Below are 17,302 nucleotides of genomic sequence, written 5' to 3'. Positions count from 1 at the left end.
CTATCCTTCCACCCTCCTAGCTACCCATCCATCCTTTCACTCATCCACTCATCCATCCATCCATTCATTCCAGAAATATTTATTGTATGGAATACTTGCCAGCTTGGTTTCTCTTTAATATCAAATGAGGTTGGGCCTCATTTCAGACCACTGACCTATGGCATTTTCTTTTGCTTCTCAGGTGTTTCCCAGGATGGCCCCTTGGGATGTAGGAAGAAAATCTCAGAACTTCTATTTCTATTTATTTCTTATCCTTTTAAAAATTTCTAGTTTGAGTGTATGTTTTATAATGAGCATAATGTACAAATACCATACTATGTATATAGTTTAAAATTGCATGCTCAAAAAAATTGCAATCAAAAAGCACGCAAAAAAAACCCAACCAAACAAACAAACAAAAAAACAAAAACAAAAACAAAAACAAAAAAAAAGCATGCAGAGGGCTTCCCTGGTGGCGCAGTGGTTGAGAATCTGCCTGCCAATGCAGGGGACACGGGTTCAAGCCCTGGCTGGGAAGATCCCACATGCCACAGAGCAACTGGGCCTGTGAGCCACAACTACTGAGCCTGTGCGTCTGGAACCTGTGCCCCGCAACAAGAGAGGCTGCGACAGTGAAAAGCCCGCACACCGCGATGAAGAGTGGCCCCCACTTGCCGCAACTAGAGAAAGCCCTCGCACAGAAACGAAGACCCAACACAGCCAAAAATAAATAAATTAATTAATTAATTAATTTTTTTAAAAAAACTTTAAAAAAAAGAATTAATTCATGCAAACTGGATGTTTTTCCTAAGACAAACATAATTTTTTCCACATTGTATTGATTCACTTAAAATATTTCCATAATTTGCATATAAGGCTGAGTGAACATATACTATTCTTTTTTTTAATTTTTATTGAAGTATAGTTGATTTACAATGTTGGGTTTAATACTATTCTTGAATATGATACTCTCAAGCTTCAAATCTGTATGTTACTATTCTCTCTTTTTTTTTTTTTTTTTTTTTTACTGCTCTTTTATGGGCACTGAAAGGTTTGTCTTTGCCTAACTGAAAAGTTTGCAACCACTTTCAAACACCAGTAGAAGTTTTTTTGGTTTTTGGTTTTTGTTTTGCCTCTGTGGAATGGGTTAATGTATAAGGACCAACTTTTCAGGAAGCTCTACGGCATCGGTTGACCAAAAATGTGAGGCAGAAATACATATTCTGGTCTCACATTTTGACAGAAGATGCTTATCTGTAGCAGAAAATTTACATGAGGAGCCTGTCCTTTGATATGTATTAAAGAGTTCTTATTCATTGAATGAATCATTTAAATATTTTAATGATTAACGAAGTCATGAATGGACTCGGAGAGGCTGTCTTGTTTTTTTTATTGATCAATAATAAACTTGTCCTTTTAAAACAAATCCTAACAGCTTATTCAGCTTACATTCAAAGACCCTGCCACACACACATTCACAACTCTGTTGGCAAACTTTGAGAATAAAATACAGGTAAATAGTGAAATAATTCTTAAATAATTCTTCACTCCAAATAAAATACTTCTGCAAATATTTCCTAACAAAATCTAGTACAACAGTCCTGTTTGTGCTAAGATCCTTCCAAGTGTACTCAAAATTCCACTTATCAACCAAGTTTAAAGAAAAAAATACATTAATATGAACTATATTTTAAAGTTGACGTTTCCTGCTGAAATTGACTCTCTTCCAAACCTCCTAAAAAGCTTTTTCTACTTTGAATTTAAAACTCATCTATGTCACTGCACTTACTTTTAAATAAATTCCCTCTGTTGCTCAAGTTTTTGACATTTTATAAATCCATAGTGACTAAATTTTTCTAGGTTTCTCGTATACTTATTACTGTTAATATTACTATAATTATTAATAATAAATTTACCATGCCTTGGGTGTTTGAAAACCTTATAGAGTTATACTTTTATTCTAACCATTTTAAACAACAATATTATGTTTATTTTCTCAAGAGGGTGATAAATATGGGTATGGAGGATGACTTGTACTAACAACTGTTTACAAAAATATATAAATATTTACCTTCACACTTCCCCCAAGTGTGCAAAATACTTCCTTGCTCTCTCAATCTGAGGTGGCATTCTTTAAAACCATTTATGGAAGTGTGTGTTTGCCCTGTGCCCCAGAACCATCCTTCAGATGCGGTAACCTGGGAACTACATTAGCAGCCCTTTGAAACCTGCCTCAATTCAAGGCTACTACTCAAACTCCCGCAAGCTTCAAACATCCCACTTCCTTCAGGGACTGTTTTGTTTTCACTTTTCCCAAAGTGAAAAAAAAGCACAATTAAATTCTACTGAGGCTACCACAAGGAATATCTAAATGTCATACTCTCCCACCCCCAACGCCACCTTCTCTTGCTGCTAACTCTGCCTCCGCCCATATCCCAACATTAATGTACATCGAGTCAAGAACCGTGGACGCGCTGTGGTCTTCAGGTTCGGCTAGCTTTCTCTTTGGCTGATCTCCCTCCAGGTTAAGATTATCTAAGTTGCATTTTTAGTTCTTCACTATTACTATAAACACATATTAAACAAATCTATATGCATTCAAATATTTAACAAATATCTAAAAGTCTCCAGTCATATGCATTTTATGGACTGTTAGTAGCCTACAGTTTTTTTCTGGACCCACCCTGAATCACATTTAGTCTCCAAAAGTTACATGTCCATATGCTATAATACAGACAATTCCTAAAGTGTTGGCTGTGTGTTGAATGATCATTAAAATAGAGTCTTCTCTTGGAAATCCCACCCAGGATCAGCGCGGATTTAACCACTTCATTACAGGAGACCGGGCAGCATTCTCCTTCACGAGTTCTTCTCTCACTGCATTGCCATCTCCAGACGCCATGTCGTGCTCTGAAATGAGAAGGAATACAAATCACATCCAAATGTTTATAACTTCAAGATCAATACGGTTTTGTCTTATTTTTGTATTACAATGGATTTACAATGAAATCTTTAATAGATTCCAAGAGTCTATGCTGTGTTCACCTGCTCTCTATCAATTATCACCTCCTTGAATTATTTCTCTTCATTCTCCTATTATCACCTGACATTATTCTATATATGCATTTGTCTTTTTTTCCCTGTATTATCTCACTCCACCACTAGAGTATCAGCTCCATGAAGGCAGGGACTTTGTTTTGTTCACTGTTGCAACAGTGCCTGGAACATAGTAGGCACTTAATAAATACTTTCGGAATGAGCAAATGCTGTAAGTATAGATCTCTAAGTAAAATTCTTATACTATCTGGTATGGAAGAGGAATTAGCTTATCGATGTGGCTCCAGAATGCAGAAGGCAGACCAAAGGGCAGAACTTTTATAAAGATAGTTCTTGCTCTACATAAAAGTTTGTAATATTTAGAAATTTTTAAATGAAATTTTCTGCTTCTAAGAAAAATGAGGTGTGTTTGCTATAGCAGTGCACATTCTGCTATATGAAGATTAGCACGGCCCAGCAGTTAAATGAATGTATGTAAATTCATGAAACTCAATAAATCTTACCACTACCCCGCACCCCCCCCCCAAAAAAAGCTGCTTGTGAATTCCCAGTCTTGGAAAGGTGGAGAGCTCACTACTAAACAACAACAACAACAAATGAAGAAGGGAAACCGGGAAGTCCACTTGCCAAGAATGTTGTGACCAACAGGTAGAAAGTTAGAGAAGACAACCTCATGCAATCAAGGTATGAAAGGCACCTCCGAGGTCCCTGTGCTGAAGAACCTTGGCGCCATTTACAAAGGCTTTGCAGAGGTGATATGAAGCCCAAGACAGGACAGAGGCCCCAAGCCCCCTCCTGTAAACAGTAGCACTTGAAGCCCAGGAAGTCCCACGTGGACAATGCAAAACTGAACGGAAGGGCTCCCGGGCAGCCTTCCCACGAGGTCTTTAGGATATTCTGTGCTCCATCCTCAACCTGACTAAGGTTGACCGAGGTTACACTAATAGTCATCCTTAGTTGCTCCTTTAGCTCAGGAAAGGCAACACCTTAGGTCAGAAAATGCTTTTTCCATAAATTTCTAATAAGAATCTTGATACCTAATCTGGGTACAGAAATATTTTTTGTGTAACCCTTAATGTAACTTTCATCCAGCAAAATACAGTTGACCTTGAACAACGCTGGTGTTAGGGATGCCAACCCCCATGCAATAGAAAACCCACCTACTGTTATACCTGCCCCCAAACAAAGGAATTGGTAAATGACTCACCCAAGGGCGGGAAGCTGAAACGGTTTGGATAGAATCAGGACTCAAACCCTAGTTCTTTGACTCCACGGATTGTGATCTCTAATCGAAAACAAACTGTTCCCCACACTTAGTTAATCTAAAGATCTGTAACATGAAAATACAGGTACTATGTTTACTGGGGAAAAAATGTGCATATACGTGGATCCACACAGTTCAAATCCATGTTGTTCAAGGGTCAAGTGTATCTGTTTCCAAGGCATCTATACAGTGGTCAAGATTTTTGCAGAATCTGCAAGCAAACGAGAGAGGGTGACAGGCCCGAGGGAAAGAGACTGCACAAGGGTCCAGAGGAGCAGAAGACGTGCTCCTGTGTGTGCAGCAGGAAGGATGGAGGTGAGACAACAGAGTTCCATCACTGAGGAATATTCCAGAGGAGCTCGAGAGCCCCCCAGACCTTCAGCCCAAACAGCAACAAAGATTCACCAGGGATTTAATTCTCTCTTGGTGGGAAAGATTCAGGTGCAATCTTAAACGAGCGAAGAGGGATTCTAAAGTTGCTCCTTCAACGTTCTTTGTAGCCTACGGTTTTAAGAAAGCAAAATAAGACAAAAGAAGCTGCAAGTGTTTGAGGCAGCTAGCTGTGCTGAGGTAATAGGTTTCCCTGTACTAAAGACAGTCAAACCATTCAAAAAATTCCTCATTTCAGAAAGTAGATTGGTGGTTGCTAGGGGTTGAAGAGTGGGAGTAACTGCTTGATGGGTACTGGTTTTATCTGGAGCTGAGAAAAGTGTTCTGGAACTAGATAGAGATGGTGGCTTCCCAACACTGTGAATGTACCAAATGCCACTGAATTGTTCACTTTAAAAAGGTTAATTTTATGTTAAGTGAATTTCACCTCAACAAAAAAATTTTTCCAAACTTGAAATTCAATTTTCTTCCATTTTGCTTTTCAAGAACTATAGGGCCAAGTCATGAGTATTTATAATGTTAATACTGATCTCAATATCCAGATCAAGTATTCACATAGATATTCACCTAATAGGTTAAAAACAGGTTTTCAATTTAAATTAATGTTTAAGGGCATAGCCACACTTAAAAATAATAATTCACTGAAAAACACAGTATTTCCCCTTTATCTTGATGTACTTAACTGAACCCACACGTAAGAAGGAGGTAAAGCTGGGAAATAAGCACATTTGTCAATATTTCAAATCTTATTTAATTTGAAGTGCAAAGAACCAGAAACAAAAACTGAAATCGATATGGACTGTCAACTATTTGTATCTGAGGGGGGAAAGTATACGGTTTATTGATACTAGCAGTTGCTCTGGCTACATGTTGTTTGAAATGAGCTACTTCCAATTTAATAAAGCTTTACTGTACTAACAATTTATTCAACAAGATAACCAAATAGGTTAATAGCACGGTCTTATAGGCTGTATTTCTCACATTCTAACAACCTGTGTAAGAAATACGTAAGCACTAACAAGCAGTATGTGAATATTACACATTTTCATTCAAAGGTTTAGAGATGACTCCCAAATTTTAATCACAGATACTATCTCTTATTCTCTCCAAAATCCACAAAAAGGCATGCTTGGAATTATTCCATTTAAACACTTCCATTTGGCTTAAAAAAAGAAATGTTTTATATTTTCTATGTTGGCTCTTAAGCCTTCTCCAATAAATTCCTCACAGTACTCTTGCTATGTGAAGTTGGGAGAGAAGCAGCTTTGTCTAGTACGTATGTAAAACAGATCACTGAAGAATTTAAACAACTTTGTATATCTTGGTTATTTTTTATTACAGGTTTTTTTCTGTAATCAATCATATTTATCCTCCATATAAACTGGGTAAACTTTACAAAAATTATATAATCTTCAAAATTATTAATGAGGTTTCTTTGAAAAAAAGCAACAAATTTCAACAACCTCCCACCATCCCCTTAAGTAAAATAAAAGAAACTAAATCATTTAAACCAACATCTTATTCTACTCATCCATATTTTTTCTTATTCAAACTGAAAATGAGGCTATGTTTCAATGTTCATACAGGAATCAATTCTTACCTGTGTGAGAAACAAATCTCTGGTTGGCAGCCTTGGCTACTGAATATTGGAAGAAGGGAAACTTCAGACATTTGCCGGTCACCCTGTCACATATGCCCGACTGACAGCTGCAGGTCTGTTTGCATTCCATCCCGAAGGTGCCATACGGGCAGTCTAAGGATAAAGGGAAGATTGAGAGAGGGAGCTGCTTGTTGTACATACGCGTCCATCCTCACAGCCCGTGTGCACAGCCTCAGGAATTGAACAAACCTCATGAATATTGACTATCAGATAAAACCCAATTCTCCAAAAGTCCCAGGCTTTGAAAATTGAAACTTTAAGTCACAAATGTGAAATCACACACTAAGACCAGATAATGGATGCCTCACTTGTAGTGTCTTGCTGTGAAGTTTAACCGAAGACAGATACACGTAACCAATATCCTTGAACCAGTCTTAATTCTGTCTACTTTCTGCTTAGATACCAAAAGATGAGGTCTTATGGGCTACCTCTGTGACAGCTCAGTGAAGGTGGGCAATTGAACAGACATGTGCATCAGTTCCTCACAGAGTTTAAGAGATATGATGTTGTATTTGAATCCCCTGTAATCACAGACAATTTACTGTTGTAAAGGTACAGGAAAGGGCTTAAACTAACCAGGGGCTAAGAGGGCGATCATCCTAGCTCTTCACGAAGTGGCTAAACCTCAATCTGCTCCAACTCTTACCAACTTCCTTATCTATCAAAATGGCGGTACAAATGTACCTAACTCCTCCAGATGTTAAGCGGATTCACTAATAAAACCCTCTGCAGAGCTAAGATCCAATATGCTAAATGACAAGAAAGCTGAGAATATATTCGTATACCTAACCAAATCTGGAAGCTTGTAGAGCTTCGATGTTTTCATACTTAGACTAAAACATACTATATTGAGAAAAAGAGAACAAACTCATTTAGTAAAAATGCATGGGTTTTATGATGTAAATAGCATCTCAATAGACTAGCCAGCCTTGAACAGTCAAGCAGAATATTTATTCTCATGGCATAAGAATATCCTTGTAAATGTACAATCACACATGGGTGAAGAAACAAGTTGTGAGGCATCTAAGTCTTTAGCAATCTAATATTCCACAGAATGATCAAGATAGATATTAACAAAATATATTTTTTAAAGAGATCTAGGACTGCTGTACTCTGCATTCTTCAGATTAGAGAAGCACCTGGTTTTAAACACTGGCCTCTCTGTTGGGAAGAATAGTTCTTAAAAGGGATCCTGAAAAAAGTCTCTGGCAGAAAAGCACACAGCATTGGGATCTGACTGTGTCTCCAGTGATACTGAAAACTAAAACTTTAGCCAAATTCTCAGTTATGCTTCTATTGTATCCCTCAATGTACTGAATAATGCTGGGCAGATAGTAGGTGTTCAATAAATATTGTTATCTGGGCAACGTGACACCAAACATCTGAATATTTAAAAAACATCCAGATACGCAGCTAACGTATACAGTTTTCATAGGGGTGTTCTTTAAAAAAAAAAAAGCTAAACTAGAGAGTTTGCCTATAGCAAAATATAATGTATCTAACTGCTGAGGTTCACACAACCTCACTATTTGCAGCAGAGAGTAAATGTTCGAAACCAGACTCACTTGCAATCTGAAGGATGTCCAAGAGCTATCCTAAACAGCTTTTAAAAATATATCTTATTAACAGCTACCTCAATCATTTAGTGAATATTGGAGTGCTAAAGACTCCAGATGCCTTACAGCTTGTTTCTTTACCCATATGTAATTGGACATTTACAATCACACATACAGAGTCAATTTTTATGCCAAGAGAAAAAGCAATCCACGGCATATACTTGTTATATCATAAGTATGATTGTGTTAACCACTTCCTCCCTAACTTCCCTATGTGAAGTACTTTTTTCTTGGCTGATAAGCCCTATAATTTACAGAAAATACAGATCCTACTCAGCTGAAAGAAATGTATGTGAATGTCCACCAGAGAAAATGTTTCCTCACTATTCTACTTTTTATTGGTTATAAACAAAAATAAGCTAAGCAAAAAATAAAATTCTGCTAAAAGTTCAAGCATTTATTTCCTAACCTTTAGTATGTTTTGTGGCCTAAAAGGTAACTGATTTATAAAATATTTTTCTAAAAGAATTAATGGGATTAGCTCAATACTGGATGATTATCATTCATAAAAGCTTACAGTTGTATTAAACACATAAAATCAGAATTATTTAGAAACTTCTCAGTCCCTTTAATTTTAAAAGCTTCTTTATAGCTGATTCACTTTGTTGTACAGCAGAAACTAACACAGCATTGTAAAGTAATTATACTCCAATAAAGATGTATAAAAAATAAAAATAAAAGCTTCTTTGTACTGTAAAACTGATGAATGGGGCTATAACATATGTGTTGAATCTTAATAATAGTTCTTAACATGAGATCGTGAGGTATCCATACACAGAGTATTTTAAAATCACCATTCTTTCGTTTCTAAACATGTTAAACATTGTAAACTGCAGTCACTAAGTTTGAAATAAATTCTACAAATGTTTAACTACATTGTTTAGCTATAATTTCAACCTAATAAAGTTTTTCTGTAAGTCTGTAAGAGTGCTAACCTCTTTCTTTACAGAGTTCCAATTTTAATTTTTCTTGAGGTGTTATTTTTCCTGGTCTTACACTCATTTTTCGAGATGACCAAAACCTTTTATAGAGTGGAATGAGGTTTGTTTTATACTTCAGGGTACCTTCCTCCAAGAATGTGAGTCATTTTGCTAGATGACTTAAGCTGCCCTATTTCACAAAGTGCATTAGTGTTCATCAGAAATATTTGATCTTGAGAGGTGCCCTCCATCCCGTGGACCCTTTTAAGATCAAAGAATCACTAAACCGCAGGGCTAGTCACCACTCCAAGAGGTTATCCAGTGCAGACCTCTGTAATCACTGACTGCAGAAGAGAGGACACCTAAACCATCCATAACAGATTACCTGTCAAGTTCCTGAAGTTTTCCAGAAAAGGAGGCAACACAGTCTTCAATCGGAACTTGAAAAAAAAAAAAAAATCTCCTAGGCGTAATGAGTGAAATGCTGTATTCCTTTCTGGGCTTTCTTGCACACTGGGTTCAGTTGCGATCTGCAGAGTTATCTTTCTCTCTCTCTCTCTATGACAGCATCAGTGTGGGACCTGGTCCCTAACCCACCTGCATTTTCCCTCTTCGCATTTTGAGAAAAGGCTCCTCATCTCTCTCGCTGGCTAAAAGCCCTCTGTGTGCCCTGGGCGGGGAGAAGAAAGGGGTCACTCTTTACCTTTGCAGATACCAAACTCGTCACCAAAATCATCCTCCTCACTGTAAAACTGACACCTCAGCCCGGGGCCACACTTCACGCCATCCATGCCTGAGACCGTGCGGTAGCAAGTTTCTCCCGGGCCAGCGGCGCACACCCGGCAGCATCCACAGTCGTCCAGCACCGTCCTCGTACAGCGCAGGCTGCTTTTGCACTCGGGAGTGTCACAACGCTCGGGGCAATCGACCGCGTACTTGGTGCTCCAGGCCGCCGCCAGGTGCGCGCGGACCAGGAGCGTGGCCAGCAGCAGGAGGCTCTTCATGTTTCCCGCGGCGGCTCGGGCTCCGCTTCCCGCGGCGGGGTCTTTGCTGGCGGGAAGAAGCCGTCCAAAGTGGTAGCTGAGCCTCTGCCTACACGTTTATGAGTTTTATACACTGGCTTGCCCGCATGCTTGCTTCCCCGTCATCAATTTCCTCAACCCAGCAGCAGCGCTGTCCTCCTGCCAGGCTCTCTTGTTTTAGTTTATGAAATCCAGGATGAAGGCTGGATTAACACGCTGCTGCCATCCAGGAATTGAAAAGCCCGAGCTGATGTCATCTGTTATGTTTAGATGGTTGTTTTGCATGAGGACTAAAACACTCGCTCACATCCGTCTCAAGGGCTCAAGGACGTCTGTGAAGGGGGAATAAAGAAGGCTGCACACCCTCCTCCAGGACAGGAATTGTTCGGACACCAGCACATCAGTTGGGGCATAGCTTTGTCTAGGAGCCTCTGCAGTCATGAGGAAAATTATATCGACATGAATCATCAGGACCGAAGAAGCTCCTTTTAAAAAAAATAAATAAACATTTGGTATTTCCTTTCAATAAATAGCTATGAGATCATTTGGAAGAAGAAAGGGTTATGGTGGGCCTTTTCAATACTCAGAAGAAAGAAAATATTTTGAAAGGGATTTTTTTAAAGACCCTCTCTTCCTTCCTCTCACCCCTCATCCAATGTTATTTCTAAAACAATTCACATGGCATATATCTAAGTTTATCATGGACGTCGCTATATTTCTAGTAAGATGTGGATCTGCCGCTGAGAATTTCCTTTAAAATCAATACAAAACCCACAGAAGTGGTAAGATGCTGCAGACACTGTTTCTGGCTTACTCAGTCCTGGAAAAACTTATCAGCTGGACTTGTCCTGACCCAAAACTCACTGGGGAGAAGGCTCATCCATCACCAGGTCTGCTTGTCCAATGATCGAGCCCATTCGGAGCCCTTCCCCTCACCTCCTGGCATCGATCAGAACGCTCACTAAAACCCGCCAAGCAAGGCAGACAGCCCAAGGAAACAAATGAGCCAGCAGGCAAATCAGACCACGGCCCAGAGAGGCAAGTCACAGGGAAGGGAAAACATTACCCATCAGGAAACAAGGTCTTCATGCTATGGAGGGTCACAGGGCCTAGGTCCCGCTGGGGAAGACAGAGCAGTTCTCTTAATATATTAACTGGTTCTAGGCCTCATTAAGCAAGGTTTGTGGGGCAGAAAGAGCGAGTTTGAAAGAGAGAGGAGAGTTCTTACACTAGCTACGTGTTGGAGCCCGAGCCCCACCACCTATGAAAACAGACATATTCCCACTGTCATCTAGTAAATACACAACCAACGAAGTTGATAACTCTTGGTCGGTCCCAAGTTAGCGATGGGCAAGCCGCAGGGCTTCTCTCAGCCTCTGCTTCCCTTTGGAGAACTGACAGTATTAGACTAGCTGATCTCTAAAGTTCTTGTCCCTTCTAGAAGATGAGGCCGAGTTCATTGGATGTGACCTGATGATTAGCCTTCAAATGTGCAATTTTAGGAGGATGGAGGGAATGGAAACCGAGCTGCAGGGAACTGAGGAGATGGGAAGTGAAGGCAAGCAACTTAGCCTCCAAATTTCCCAAATTTTTCATGACAATCCAATTTAAAATATTCTATCTTCATCTCCCCAGAGGCAAACAGCACACTCTGATTAATTGTTTTCAGTAGTAGGTAACATCCACTGAGTGCATGGTATGTACCAAGCACCGTTCCAAAGCATTTTACATGTATTAACTCACTTGATCCTCACCCAACCTTATGAAGTAGGTATTATTCTCATACCCATTTTACAAATGAGGAACCTGTGTCAGAAAGAGGTTAAATAATTTGTCCAAGATCCCCAAAATGTCAGAGGATGAACTTGAACCATGTCAGTCTCGTGTCAAAGCCACACACTCTATTGCCTATTACAACATAATCATGCTTCCATGGCCAATGTTCTGATGGCCTAGTTCACAATTTAGGCTGACCCTGGGAAAGGTTTCTTATTCAGACTTTGCTGAACCCCACTTTCTGAGGAGAGTGGTTAATTGGAATAGTGGTTAATAATAACACCTAATTATTATAGAAAGCTTATGAGGTACTAGACACCATGCTAAGCACTTTATGTGGATTACCATACTTTCAAAGCAACCTCAAGAGCTAGGTACTGTTCTTATCCCCATCTCAGAGATGAGAAAACTGAGAACTAAAGGAGTTAAGTAACTTGTCCAAGGTCACAGAGTTAGCAAATGATAAAGCCAGGACTCCAACCCAAAGACAGACCATCTCCAGAGACTAGAATAAGGACTGCAAAATCAAAGGCATGCAGGTGACCCAGGTGGGTGAGGCGGTGAGCTACACAAGGTGTCATGCAATAGGAAGGAGAGGATTTTGTCCACCTGAGAGTACACGCCTTCTGTGAGGGAAGAAGCCACTCCGCAGGGCTGGCTGACTGCTACCACACAGGAATATGAGCGCACTGTGCCCAATCTTCTAATTTCTTCAAAGAGAAGCTAGAATCCAGACTTTTGAAAGTAATCTCCTAATTTTTAAATGTTGGCCAGCATTTCATTCAAATTAGAAAACATTATCCGTGCCTTCATTTCTTTTAGACTGGATCCAGTCCGCACACTAGTTTGGGCTTGCTATGAATTTTGGATTCTGTCAGAGCTGGATCTGATCTCTGCTCTGCCACTTATTCCCTAAGGGAACTTAGTTTAATGTCTCTAAGCCTCCATTTCCTCGTGGTGTACAATGGGGCCAATAATACCTTCTTAATAGGGTTATTGTTAAGATTGATAAGATACGGGATGGGAAGTGTCAATCAAGCAATATGCATTCAATAAATGATGGCTACTCTTCATTTTAAAAATATAGTCACCTTAGAATTGGCAATGAATAAAGAAAAATAATAAATAAGTAAGAACCTTCTGATTTTTACAGGAATTTAAGGAAGAAACAATAAAGGCCTTTGAATGTCAAAATCCCAAGTGTTAAGGGGAAGAAGAAGGGGAGCTTGTGGGCACCATCTTCTGCATTTCTCAAAATTGATAATACCTCTGGTAAATGACAATGACATAGAGAGAAGATATAAGCTGAGGATACCAAATCCACAGTAATAGTAAACCAAAACACAGTACACAGAGGGGTGAAGAAAATATGCTCAGCAGAGCTCATAAATGGTGGAACTATCTCAATACATAGTACCTAACAGCTCATTTTGGGGGCTCCTTCAATTCCTTCCAAGACCCAACAGAAACTGTTGGTCCCCGCACAGTCCCTAATGGATTTTTGTCTAGTTGTATTTTCATCTTTCCCAACTTTGAGCTTAGATCAACCAATCTTATGAAGAAAGCTAGCTATGTATGACCACAAGGAGTTAGGAAATCAGAGCACGAGTAAACAAGCAGCCAACTTTAATCTGCACAGAAAAAAAAATGATGTGAAGGCAGAGCTGGTGATGAAGAGGACTTGAGGTCCCCCTTGGCGGGCTTGCTTTGAGCTGGGACTGGCAAATCTCTAACCTGTTCTGTACATCGGTTGTCAGTGAGGCCAAGGGGAATCACATAAGCTTTCACAGCTCTGAAAATGCAAGTTCAAGCTACGGTGGGTCAAACAGACCATCTCAGGATCCAAAGGACAGCACGTGGCCATCTGCAGTGGGGGCCAGAGACACGATAAAACCACATAACAATTCAACCCAGTATACCTTGTGCATTTAAAATACCATTGTAATTCTTTTTCTTAAACCTGATATTGTGCCATGCAAGAAAATAAGCCTAGGTAATGTGCACTGGTATTTTGTGTTTGATTTTGCACATTATAATTGCTTGTAACCAAATATCAAGCATCATTTCCAGATAGGTAAAGTGGGAAAGGCTCTGACAAGGTTCCAAACCCTCATGGTCAATTCAAATGGTACCATGCGTATTGTTCCTTCCTCACAAATTTCTTTACCAGATAGGTTTGATTTCAATTGAATTACGAAGGCAGCCTTGAAGGTGAAAATTTCCAAGGGGCAAGCGGAGAAATTTAGGTGTATGAGACATTGTTTTCAGTTTAGTTTTAGTTTTTGCTTTTGGTACCATCTGAAAGTCTTCCTGCTTTGACACCAGCTGATGGCCATTTTGCATGTGTCCAGGACATATTTATTAAGCTTATACTTAATAAATATGTAAACATAATCAACTGTTTCCCAGAACCATTTTCAGAGAACAGTGAGTTACAGTGGGCACCACTGTATTCCCCAGGGCAAGCAAAGCGAGACCCAGGTTCTTGGACAGGTTGGAATGAGGTAGAGGTTTCAGAGACAACAGAAGCAGCTGAGGGTGGAGTGGGGTCTGAACAGAGACATTGGTCCCATCATGTCAGCTCCTGCACAGCTAACCAGCTTTGTCCTCTTGACCTTCCAGCCTTGGGTCTGGCAGCACCACATCCACCCTAAGAAGGAGTTCATGGAGCTCCTCATGGCCGATAGACCCTGATGAAATATATCTCTGCCAAACCGACTTTTACAGCAGTCACAGGTCAGCGGCCACAGGCCCTGGAAATAGGTTGCAGGAGTTCTAGAAACAGCCCTGCCACTACCAAACTATGTGACCTTAAGAAAGTCACCTTAAACCCCTCATCTCTCCTCTCTACCTCAGTAATGAGTTAAGAAGACCAAAAGGGGCATCATGACTATTATTATGAAGAGTCGAAATTTCTAAAGGTTTGCTTCATTCCTTAAAAATGATCTTATGTCTTGGAGTAAACATTTTCCCAAAAGAAATATCTCTCCAGTTCTCTAAGTTTCAGTTCTTAATAAAGACAATTGTAATAGCAGAGAGGGATTTGATGTTACAGGAAATTTTCAAAAACTACACCTGCTCAGAAGAGTAAAGGGAAGTGGACTTCTTAAATTTGGCTTCTTGCCTGCATGGGGTCCTCTGATTTGTCTTAACGAGAAGGTCAAGGCTGTAGGCAGGTGGGGGACAATCACAGTTGCTCACAGCAAACAGCCCTGCAAGAACCGTGAGTGTGGCGAAGTCTGAGAAGATAAGCACAGGACAGTCACAGCATCTCTGACGAACCTTGACCCTGAATCTCTGGGCAGCCCCCGAAGAACTTTAACACCATATCCATAGCTCTGATTCCAATGGAGTCCCCTGAGAAAGCAGCCACAGAATCAGGTTGTTTTTCTAACCCTGGCCAAATCTAGAAACTTCCACCGTGGGCTCAAACTGGCAGGAACTCTTTTAGAGTGAGAAAGTCTAGACTTGGGGACATGTGAGGAGCTCTCACTTCCCAGCTGCCTGCGTCTCCTCTTTACCCCGAGTCCTGGCAGGTGCTAATGTGAGGAGTCAGGCAAGTTTTGCTAACAGCTAGCTCTTTCTCAAATCAGGGTTCTGAGTCTATGAACCCATCTGCAAGATGTCATACAGTGTTCTTCTGCCTCCAAATATGAATCCACACCCAGAAGCACTGGGCACTTCCCAGATACCAGACGAGAAGCAATGTTGAGTACCAAAAGCAGCTCTGAACTTGGAACCAGGAGACCTGAGTTTGAGCCCAGCTCCACCATCGGTCTTGGTGCAAGACACCGACCAGCCTTCCTGATTAACATGATGTCATTTTTTTTTCAGCAAAATAAAGGGATAGAAACACTGTCAGCCCTTTCTTAAAGAGATGTTGTGAAGATCACAGATAAGGTAAATGTGAAAACATGTTGTCAACTCTAAGTTACCAGGTGTGAAACACTGTTACTTATTCTATAAGACAAATTATATACCAGGCCTCACCCACTCCTCCATTCCCCTCACCTTCTTCAAGGTGCAATTTTTCATTCACTCAGTTCACAGAACGATGGCTAAACATCCACATTCTGGCTTAAGAAGACTCCACCGCCTCTCCCTGCAGCCTCGCCCCATCTGGAGTGAGATGACTAAACAGCCCACAAACTGCTCTTGTAGGCCCAAAGAGTTTTTTTTAATTACTAGTTTCTAAATGACTGAAGAATTAGCTTAGGCATTGGAAGTCATTTAGACATTAGAACTATCTGACATTAGAGAACATAGGTTTAAAAAGTCATGTTAGAAGTTATTGCTAAGCCATTTGGAATTTTCACTAGGAATTTTGGAAAGACTAGGGGTTCTGATTAATACAAGATCATAGGAAATGATTCTGCTACTTTGTTTCTCGAATAACGTGGCACTTCCTTTGCCTAACCTTAAACTGACCCCTTTTATAATGTAATAAAATATTAATCAGGACCACCCTCACCAGACTCATCAGAGTTTGTCTAGTGATGCAGAGCCTTAGCCTTTACATGATATGTGGGTTGAATAAATGATCTAATGTTTTTTAAAAAATATAAAGGTAAGCACTAGACGGGGAGAAACATGAAGCATACCTTCCAAGCCTCTTATTTAGAGTTTTTTAAGGAAAGAGCAATTTCAGACACACTCTCTAATCTGGTGTTGAAATATGTTGGCTCCTTTATTCCTAGGATGTTCTCATGAAAGGCCACATTGTGATCTTTTTTTAAGTGCCTTGCTTTCTTTTGGCTGCCATGGAGTTCATGAAGTTCCCAAACTTAACAATCTGAGAGCTTAATGTACACCAAGGGTGCCTCAGACAGGGTTTGGTGCAGCATGCTTCAAAGCACTGTTCCCCAGACCACCAGCATCAGAATGTTCAGGGGAGCTAGTCAAAATGCCACTGCTGGACTTCCCTGGTGGCGCAGTGGTTGAGAATCTGCCTGCTAATGCAGGGGACACGGGTTCGAGCCCTGGTCTGGGAAGATCCCACATGCCGTGGAGCAACTAGGCCCGTGAGCCACAACTACTGAGCCTGCGCGTCTGGAGCCTGTGCTCCACAACAAGAGAGGCCACAATAGTGAGAGGCCCGCTCACCGCGATGAAGAGTGGCCCCCGCTTGCCGCAACTAGAGAAAGCCCTCTCACGGAAACGAAGACCCAACACAGCCATAAATAAATAAATAAATTAGAAAATATTAAAAAAATAAAATGCCACTGCCAGGGAGTCCAGTTTGATGGGTCAGGGGTGGGCCTAGGAATCAACATTTTTAACAAGTAAGCCACTTGATTCTGACAAACTCAAAAATTAGAAACTTCTAAACTAATGGTTTCTCCCAACCACATCTCTTCATATTAGCAGAATTAGTACATGATATTTACTCTGGAGATTTCTGAAAGGAAAAGACTATCTTTGAGGGATTGACCTAGAATTTTTAACTATATTATGCACTTCAAATTTTTTAGCATATTTTACTGATTCTAAGACATACATCTTCACACATTAAAATGATTGAAGTTGGGATACAGCCATTACGATGAAATTATCATTGCTTACATATGCACATCAGAACGTGCAGCATGAGTGCCAGTCACTTGGAAAAGAATCTCAAA

General features: G+C 40.3%; 1 protein-coding gene across 3 annotated transcripts; it reads right to left on the bottom strand.

The window, feature by feature from the left end:
• Nucleotides 1-819: 819 nt before the first annotated feature.
• Nucleotides 820-10,671, bottom strand: ESM1 (endothelial cell specific molecule 1). 3 transcript variants are annotated; one of them, XM_082455956.1, is made up of 3 exons: nt 9,590-10,377; nt 6,291-6,443; nt 820-2,889 (listed from the first exon to the last, which is right to left on the bottom strand). In XM_082455956.1, exons 1-3 carry the CDS (start codon nt 9,888-9,890, stop codon nt 2,789-2,791), a joined length of 555 nt encoding a protein of 184 aa, XP_082312082.1. In that variant the 5' UTR covers nt 9,891-10,377; the 3' UTR covers nt 820-2,788. The 3 variants fall into 3 exon arrangements, with proteins under 3 accessions (XP_082312082.1, XP_082312084.1, XP_082312083.1); XM_082455958.1 differs by lacking the exon at nt 820-2,889 and adding an exon at nt 4,256-4,801 and having other exon boundaries at nt 9,590-10,670; XM_082455957.1 differs by lacking the exon at nt 820-2,889 and adding an exon at nt 4,263-4,511 and having other exon boundaries at nt 9,590-10,671.
• Between the last annotated feature and the right edge of the window lie 6,631 nt (nt 10,672-17,302).

Source organism: Balaenoptera physalus (genome assembly GCF_965194825.1).
Source record: "Balaenoptera physalus genome assembly, chromosome: 3".
In the NCBI taxonomy this organism is placed as follows: domain Eukaryota; kingdom Metazoa; phylum Chordata; class Mammalia; order Artiodactyla; family Balaenopteridae; genus Balaenoptera; species Balaenoptera physalus.
This window is presented reverse-complemented; position numbering and strand designations above follow the sequence as displayed.